Source organism: Nothoprocta perdicaria, unplaced genomic scaffold (genome assembly GCF_003342845.1).
Source record: "Nothoprocta perdicaria isolate Ctin4 unplaced genomic scaffold, notPer1 scaffold_310, whole genome shotgun sequence".
NCBI classification, from domain to species: domain Eukaryota; kingdom Metazoa; phylum Chordata; class Aves; order Tinamiformes; family Tinamidae; genus Nothoprocta; species Nothoprocta perdicaria.
In genome coordinates this window covers 95,800-104,794 of record NW_020455545.1, presented here as the reverse complement: position 1 = coordinate 104,794, position 8,995 = coordinate 95,800, and the positions used below count along the sequence as shown (strand labels likewise).

The following is an 8,995-nucleotide window of genomic DNA, read 5'->3' as shown; positions in this document are numbered from 1 at the left end:
CCGGTTCGGCGGGGCCGGGCCCGGTTGCGCAGCCTCGGGCGGGGAGGGTAACGCGGGCTGGCGGGCAGCGTGGGCCCGTGCCTGTGGCGGGACCGTGCCCGTGGCCACCAGGGATTCCTTAAACAGGCTGCTGTAAAGTCACCGGGGTGTTTGGGACCTGCAGGGTTATAGATACCAAACGGGGCCTTACCGCAGGTCACCTTAGCGATCACCTTTGCAACGCGGGGTGAAGCGAAATAGGAACGGGTCTGCAGCTGCACTTGTGAGAGTGTCGCTGGAAACGGGGCTTTTGGGCACCACATTGGTGACGTTAGCGCGTTTCCCGAATTTCCGAATGACTGTACAGTGCTCACACGCTCTCCGAATTGTTGTTTGCCAAACAGGAGTTGACCGAGGAACAGAAGGAAGGGGCTTTCTCCAATTTTTCTATTTCCAAAGGGACCATTCAGCTGCTTCAGGGTAAGTTTTTTGGCATCATGTGATCCCAGGAAAGAAAAATATATGTTTTTTTCTTCTAAGCATATCCAGTCCACATTTGAGATGTGCTCTGCTTGTGTGTTGCAAGCACAGATGTCACCCAGAGAGCCAAAGCTGCTTCTGTGAGAGCAAAAGAATCACAGATACACTAAGTATCTTGATAAACTAAGCATCTTGGACGTTAGGATGATGGATGTAATGGAAACTGAGATCAGAGCAGAAATGATTCTGGCTTGCAAGTAACAAATCTGCCTGGGGAGATAAGGAGTATCACATAAATAAAGCCACAGCATTTTAAGACCTCTATATTGAAGGACAGCAACTCCATTTGTCCGAGCGAGCGGTATCTCTGGTGATACGGAACTGGAGAATGGGTTGGGGAGTCCCAGGGCTCTCTTTAGGCTGAGTTCAGTGGTGCAATGTAGCAAAGTGATGCTAGAGCCCTGACCTAGGCCGGAGCTGGTGAATGTGCAGCCTGGGACGGCTGCCTCTGTGACAGGGTTGTACTAAAGAAGTCTCTTTGAACTGCCACAGCTCGAGGAGTGACGTACCTGTTCCCCGTGCAAGTAAAGACCTTCCACCCGGTGTATTCRGGCAAGGATGTCATTGCTCAGGCACGAACTGGAACGGGGAAAACGTTCTCCTTTGCTATTCCCTTAATTGAAAAGCTGCAGGCGGACACCCAGGAAAGAAGAAGAGGCCGTTCACCAAAGGTAACCACCAACTGTGATGGGTGGCTTTGCTGCGGGATTTGGTGCCTAGGACATCTCTTGGATGCCGCCTTTTTTTTTTCCTCCAGGTTAGCAACAGATTAGAGATCCTTTTAATTGATAAAGGTCTGTCTACTTAAGCCTGATTTTTAAACAGAAGATTTCCAGAATGGATTTATTTTTCATTAGGACCGACACTGGGTGTCGAGGCTTTTTCTGCAGAGGATGAAGACTAACGAGTAGCTTCCTGCRTTCTGTGAGGGAATGCAGATGTGCTGTGTATCTCCTGTCACAAAATTCTTGAGATGACCACCAAAACTAGGCACGGCAGAGCTGATTATATCCTCATTTATGGGAGAAAAATTCRATTTGTTTAATTTGGCTTGTCAAATGTCCCATAGATTACCTGGAACCCATGTTGCAGAGCTAGAAGCAGATGATTTATCCAGATGCAGAACCTTTACAGCTGCAATCTCAATAGAGGGTGGCTGTCCGAGGGTGCTGCTTGCAGCTTTAGCACAGTGCAGAAAAGGAGAGCTTTCTTCAAAGCAGTCTGGTCTTAAAATAGGAAAGTTTTCAGGCCTTTCTCGACCACGATGCGCTGCTTCTCACTTTAATGTGTCCACGTTGGAAGCAATTACAGCGTTAATATTTCAAGGCTCCTTCTGTCAAGCCACTGCTACCAGGTTTGCAACCACTCTTAAACTAAAGTCAGTGCATATCTAGAAGAAAATTCTTACCACTGATATGCTCTAGAGACAAAGTTAATAAGATTTAAGTACCTCCTGTATAGTGCATTAAAAAAAGATTGTCTTAAATGAACACGTGCTGAGGGCGATTAAGCATTTTCCAAGARCCTTAAGCAATGTATTTTCCTCATCTTTGCTTAGATAACTTTATTTCTATCTGAATTGTTTTTAAATAGTGTAATGTTTGAATGGTATAACTGAGGTCTAGTGGCCTTTTGAAAAAATTCACTCCGAGAGAATCTCTCTTTATTGTTTTCCTTCTGTCTAGGTATTAGTTCTTGCTCCAACAAGAGAGCTGGCAAACCAGGTTGCCAAAGACTTCAAGGACATCACAAGAAAACTCACAGTAGCCTGTTTTTATGGAGGAACTCCATATAATGGGCAAAGTAAGTGGCATTTTTGACCAATAACTGAAAAAGGACTTGGCTGGCATTGACGGGGAGTTCAATAGCTCATTACATATAGTTTTCAAATGTATCCTTACTATCCTTGTCTGCCATGTACTTGAAACCAAAATAAAAGAGATTGTGCTCTGTGTGTGTGTTTACAGAGTATTCCATCTAGGTTCTTGCTAACATTTACACTTACTTTTTTAAAAATCATTACATTGTAGGGCTGTGGAGTGTGGGTATGACTTTGTGTCTGTGTGATAATGGGATTGTATGGCTAGAAAATCCGTGCATTTGAGAAGTTCTGATGAGAAGTTACAGATGTTTAAGAGGCTGTTGCCTCATTACTCAGTTAACAAGTCTTTTTAATGTACTCGCTAGTTGGCTGCTAACTTCTTTCTCCTTTTTTTGACAGTCGATCTCATCAGAAGTGGCATTGATATTTTGGTGGGCACGCCTGGTCGAATCAAAGACCACCTTCAGAATGGCAAGCTGGACCTTAGCAAGGTGAAACACGTGGTCCTGGATGAAGTCGACCAGATGCTGGACATGGGGTTTGCCGAGCAAGTGGAGGACATATTACGAGTTGCGTACAAGAAGGGTAATCGCAATATTTAAACAAATAGTAAGGAATGTTAGTAGTCATTAGTCTCCTGAAACGCAGGTATGGCTTTTGTAGCTTACAAGGTGGCTTAATTTTGGAAAGACTGAACAGAGTGTTTCAGGAAATGTGCTGTGAARGTAATAGGGAAGGAGATGTTGCAAAACCAGGAATTGTTCATAGCTTTGCAAAATTGCARTTGAGTAACTGGGGATTTTTATAGACCATTTAGACATGTGTCTATAAATTGTACTTGGATCTCTTCTGATGGAAAGGATTTATAGGCTCTCTGCCCTTTGTATCATTTGAAAGAAGGCTGTTTTTTCACTTTCCAGAGAGCTTTTTTCTTTTCCTCTCTCCTCTGTGGTAATAATTCTACTTTTTATATTTTATATATTTTAGATAGGGAGATTTGATTTTTTTTAACTTGCTTTGTGCTAAGCTAGTATGCCCCTATAAAATGCAAGAAGCCAAGGTTTTGAAACGCTCTTCTGTGTTTTAAGATTCTGAAGACAATCCCCAGACGCTACTGTTTTCTGCAACTTGCCCACATTGGGTGTATGACGTAGCWAAGAAATACATGAAGTCCAAATACGAGCAGATTGACCTTATTGGGAGAAGAACTCAGAAGGCTGCTACAACAGTAGAAGTGAGTAACCTATCTCCATGTGGAATTCTCATTTGTTTTCTTTTTGGCCTGAAATCACAAGCTGTACTGGTAAAAAGTTGCTTTGAGAGTTATTTTTCAGGTGTGTGACACATTACAGCTATTCAGACTGTCGCTAGATTTAGGATCTGTTTCTTAACATCCCTCAGTAACTGTATAGGCTTTCAGCTCGCGGGATTTCAGTTATTTGTTGTTTCTGCTTTCAGAGAAAAGCAGGACCTCAATATATATGTATCAGAGTTGCAATTGAAAGGAGACATATATACAGTTAGCATAGTTTGTGGATTTTACCATTTCAAATGGACTGAAAGATAATCCTGTATCTTTACGCAAGCTAAACACTGGAATTCTTTTCCACAGCATTTGGCCATAGAGTGTCACTGGTCTCAGAGAGCTGCGGTTATTGGGGATGTCATTCAGGTCTACAGCGGCAGCCACGGGCGGACCATCGTCTTTTGTGAGACCAAGAAGGAGGCAAATGAGCTGGCTCTGAATGCTTCCATCAAGCAGGTATTTTTATCTCCTGTATTGGGCAGCAAACCTGTCRCAGATACAACCACCACCATCCTGTGTTGCTCTCCCAGCAGCTTCTCTGTATGTGTTTTCACGGAGAAGCTGGGTTACCATGTGTCTAGAAAGCAGTGTAGCCTTGTGTTCCCAGGGAAAGGAGAAGCTTTTTCATCTGCCACAACCGGGTTCAGGAGGGTTTCTCCTGCACTCCTAGGTGACCTCACTAACAGCTACACCTGAGCATGGAGCCTTACCCTGCGTTACTGCTGGTGTTAGTGGTATCAAATCTTGCGTAGGCAATGCAGAACTCTGAGCCTGGCAGGTAAGAGGAGGAAATTACTGATGTCCCGCTGGTTTCTGATTCAGCATTTTAGTGCTTGCTAACAAAATATTGCCTCTCTCACGTGGCATTAATCTATAGTCCCAATCATTAATCTGAAATTGATTTTTTGGACTCTTCTAGTGATCCTAACATTGCGATAGTATTTTATTTTTTTCTTTTAAATCACTTCTGGTTTTGACCTTTAATTGGCAGAGGGGAAATAAGATTGTATTAAGGGGAGTAAGAGGTAACACTGTTTTGGAAAAAGGCGTGAAATGGAATAGTGTGAAGACCTGAGGGCATTTTGCTGGAGATGCCTCTTTGGAAACAAGCTCAGTCTTGCACAGAGGACGTGGACTGTAAGTTGGGGAGCAGATGTTGCATCCATCTCTAATTATTGTGGCCTTTGCTAAGGCGTGCGTTGCTGTTCTGCTTTCCTTACGTTATTAAAGCTCTTTGGGGTATAGGAACACTGAGTAAATAGTGCAAGACTCCTAAAATACAAGTTCTGATAATTCACTTCTTTGATAGTGTAGGATAGCTATTGTACTTCATGATATTGTAGCYAGAAGGGACCCTAAAAGGGAGTGTCATTCTGCAGTTAATTTAGTGAAGTAACTTTGGTACTTGTTACCCTGTTTTTCAGGACTGCCAGTCGTTGCACGGAGACATTCCTCAGAAGCAAAGGGAGATAACACTGAAGGGTTTTAGAAATGGTGCATTTAAGGTCCTGGTGGCGACAAATGTGGCTGCCCGTGGTTTGGACATCCCCGAAGTTGACCTGGTTGTGCAAGGGTCGCCCCCAAAGGTAGGAGACCCACTTTCTGTGGCTTCCCCGGTGCAGTTGCTGTGCACTGCCTGGACTGAGCTGCACCAGCTTCTGTTGTGTTGTGAACCTAACTCTTAGTGAGCTGATATAACTGGATAAAGCATAAGGTTATTTGTTTTGAAGGATGTGGAATCCTACATCCATCGTTCCGGACGTACAGGCCGAGCTGGCCGAACTGGGATCTGCATTTGTTTTTATCAGCGAAAGGAAGAAAACCAGTTAAGATACGTGGAGCAAAAAGCGGTAAGGCCCAGTTTGCTTCTAGTTGTGGGCACACAAACATAACATGATAGGGTAGCAGCTAAAACCTCCAGGTCTTACTTTGTTCAATCATTTCCTTATGGAACATACCTTGTAAACGTGCACCTGAAGTTCAGTCTGTCTTGGAGATGGGGGGTTTACAGTCGCCGACTGTGGAGCAGGCAGCGTGCTGCAGATTCTCATGTCCACGATTTGCAGTGAATGCCAGACAGATTACACCTATAGAAATAAAAAGGATAAAGTTTAATCATAGCTACTTGGATTTGTAATTTTGTGTAGAGCACATAGGGCTTTTCTTCTGGAATAGTCAACGTGGTTTCTATTCATCTGACTTAAGGCTACGGGATCGTTTCAACTGACTTTTGTACACTAAATGCTTTTAAACGTTACCCATTTCTCCGGTGAGCTTAACCTTGTAATTTTCAGTAGCAAAAGTAAGAGGTTAAATGGTGAAAAGCACACAACAAGTAAAGTTTCATTGCTTGTTTCATTGAAAACCAACAAGATTTCTTTTAGAGCTCAATTATTTATGGCCTGTAACATTCACCTGCATTTCACTATAAATTTCAGGGCATTACATTTAAGCGTGTTGGCGTTCCTACTGCTACAGATATAATAAAAGCTTCCAGCAAAGATGCCATCAGGTACGTGCAGTGRCAGAAGCCCTAGAGTATCTCCCTATCTTTCTAATTCAGCATGACTCTTTGAATTGTTGGTTGCAATCTCTCTGTAAGAGTGGCGATATCAGTCAGTGATATCAGTCAATAACTGATCCCCGTTAAAAGTCTTGTTCTGCTGTTTATTTCCTCTGTTCCAGGGTCTGCCAAACATCCCTGCCTTATTTTTCCTTTGTCTAAGAGTCTTTTTGCTTTAAATGCCTAGGTGTCTGGACTCAGTTCCTCAGACTGCTATTGAGTACTTCAAGGAGTCTGCTCGGTGGCTGATACAGGAGAAGGGGCCTGTGAACGCCCTGGCTGCAGCTCTCGCCCACATTTCAGGCGCTACTTCCATTGAGCAGCGCTCCCTGCTCAACTCGGATGCTGTAAGTGGGGCCAGCTCACCACTCGTCTGCAATTTGGAAAAGCAAGACAAAAACACCCTCCAAGTGCATAGTTATTTATCTCCTTACGATTTTGTGTATGGCAAACACAATCAAGCCACAAAGAACAACTTTTTTAGTTAAAATACGGGAGAACAAGTGCATTTATAACTGCTGTAACGGTGGCAATCTTAAAGGCTGGGCTCATAATCCATGAATAAGCAGGTTTCTCATGTTTGGTAGATGGAACTGAAGCTCTGCCCGGATGAAATGTAAGCACGTGTCTTCCTCTTTAGGGGTTTGTTACGATGATACTACGCTGCTCTGAAGAAATAAACAACATGAGTTATGCGTGGCGAAGTCTGCGAGAGCAGCTGGGGGACGATATTGACAGGAAGGTCAGCAGAATGTGCTTCATCAAGGGAAGAATGGTAAGGTTTCTTGTATCTTTGYTGCCCTGGTAGCCTTTTCTCAGCAAAGAGAAGAGATTTGCAGCGCCTTATTAGCGTTCTTCTGCACACCTGCATTCCTTCTACCTTTGTAAAAGCTGACCCACGCATCTCGCTTTAGGATTTTCTTATGCCATCTACCAGATTGCTTGTTTAAAACATTTCTGATTTAAAATTTGCCTTAGAGGACACTTGTTTATGTCATTGAACCATTTTTCTATCTCAGTTTCCTTTTAAAGCATGTCMTTTTCATTTGCCCTTTGGTACTGGCTTCATTGTTACTACTACTTGCTCTTGCTTCTATCTCTGTTCAAAGCATTTTCTTGTATTTGATGTAGGAAACATTAYGGCAGATTTTCATACCACAAAGTTTCAAATCTCTGTAGCCAAGCTTCTGATTTTGGAAGAATATACAAAATGAGTAATGCACAAGTCAGTGTGGAAGTTCAGGATGGAAAGGGTTATAAGCTTGTTAAGGAGCAAGGGAATATAAACTGGAATTGCTGTCTATGCAGAATATGGAAAAAATACATAGTTCTTTRGCTTCTGTTGCATGTTTTTTTCCTATTTGTAATCAATTACAATTGATTACAGAAAGGTGACATTTGAATCAATTATTTTCTCTTTTTAGGGTGTGTGCTTCGATATTCCTGCAGCAGACCAAAAGGAAATAGAGGTAATTACTTGAGTTTCTAGRTATGGCAGACTGGATAAAATAGGCTTGACCGGACCAGGCTGAAGATCTTTATCTAGCCTGTATGCTGATCTTATAGTGGCTGAAAGGGATGCCAAATGGAGGAAGAGGAGAKCAGAACAAGCAAACACTGATCAGTTCTTAAAAATATATCCCTCAATCTCCAAAAATGTGTAGGTTGAGACTTCATGAGAAGAGCAGCGAGCCCCCTGCCCCTCTTGCTGCTGTGGCATTGGTGTTTGCAGGCACCTGCTTCACGGTGCTTAGACCTTTTCTCCATGTTGCCATGGATCTCCATCTCCCTACCCAGAATTTCCTGCACAAAGTGGATTCCAGATCAGATTTTCCATTTTGAAATTCCAAATTAAGATTTTTTTTTTTTCCCTTTAATAAAATCAGCATTTGTATGCCCGAGTTCCCCAGACTTCCCACCTTTCTTCAGGTAAGGTGGGCATATCCCTGGGCGCATATCCTCATGTGCCAGCATTTGCTCCCTCCTGGAACAACCTTTTGCTCCGGGTTGGAGGTGGCACGAGGTGGGTGTTGGGGATCAGTAGGATCTCCTGCAGCATTCCCATCAGTGGGAAAGCGTGGGAAGGGTTTGATGAGGCTGCTCTCAGTCACCTGCAGCTTGTATTGTTAAGATGTTGAAAGCAGTGTCAGCCAGTTCCGTTGGGAAATTGCACCCCTTGTCTTTGCCAGCCTTTTCCTTGCGTGTTGGGCCGGGCAGCTGGATAGCTTGGCAGCAGGCTGTGCTGCTGAGGGGCACTGTCACCTCACTGCGTGTGCCTTGGCTCTCACAGGGCCGGTGGGAGGACTCGAAGCAGTGGCGYCTGTGTGTGGCCACCGAGCTGCCCGAGCTGCTGGAGGCGCCGCGAGGAGGAGGAGGAGGCGGTGGCGGCGGCGGCCGGGGCTTCTCCAGCTCCCGCAACGGGCGGCGCGGAGGCTCCGGCAGGAACCGCTTCCGAAGCCGCGGCCAGAAACGAAGTTTTGACAGAGCCTTTGATCGCTAGCGGTGGGAGCAGAACACCGGGACTCATGTATTTTATACCACCCTCCACTAGGCTGTTCCTCTGTGTTTGTACCACTTTGGAAAAAAAGAAATCTGTCAACTCAGACATTTTTTTTTTCTTCTTCTTCAGTACTGCTTTGGTCATAAGATTGTTAACTTCCAAGGAGAAAAAAAAAAAGAGAAAAAATAGCCCCTGTGCCCTCCGTGCRTGTAGGGCCTAGTGCAGGAGCGTGGCTGTCGCCTCCTCCATGCTGTATAGCCCCGAGCCGCCCCGGCGCCCTGTACA

At 44.3% G+C, this 8,995-nt stretch overlaps 2 protein-coding genes across 2 annotated transcripts in view; both read left to right on the top strand.

The window, feature by feature from the left end:
• Positions 1–8,812, top strand: part of LOC112950207 (storkhead-box protein 1-like) — a 15,526-nt gene extending 6,714 nt beyond the window's left edge. The window contains exons 4-16 of the mRNA XM_026042693.1: positions 384–459; positions 1,012–1,190; positions 2,205–2,322; positions 2,741–2,926; positions 3,430–3,575; positions 3,954–4,103; positions 5,072–5,233; positions 5,378–5,497; positions 6,086–6,159; positions 6,398–6,557; positions 6,851–6,985; positions 7,635–7,679; positions 8,501–8,812. Of these exons, the coding sequence (XP_025898478.1) occupies positions 384–459; positions 1,012–1,190; positions 2,205–2,322; positions 2,741–2,926; positions 3,430–3,575; positions 3,954–4,103; positions 5,072–5,233; positions 5,378–5,497; positions 6,086–6,159; positions 6,398–6,557; positions 6,851–6,985; positions 7,635–7,679; positions 8,501–8,710 (1,761 nt within the window). The 3' untranslated portion in view covers positions 8,711–8,812. The remainder of the gene's footprint in view (positions 1–383; positions 460–1,011; positions 1,191–2,204; positions 2,323–2,740; positions 2,927–3,429; positions 3,576–3,953; positions 4,104–5,071; positions 5,234–5,377; positions 5,498–6,085; positions 6,160–6,397; positions 6,558–6,850; positions 6,986–7,634; positions 7,680–8,500) is intronic.
• A 145-nt stretch (positions 8,813–8,957) lies between these two features.
• Positions 8,958–8,995, top strand: part of DDX21 (DExD-box helicase 21) — an 8,351-nt gene continuing 8,313 nt past the window's right edge. Inside the window, exon 1 of the mRNA XM_026042692.1 lies at positions 8,958–8,990. Coding sequence (XP_025898477.1) covers positions 8,958–8,990 — 33 coding nt within the window. The remainder of the gene's footprint in view (positions 8,991–8,995) is intronic.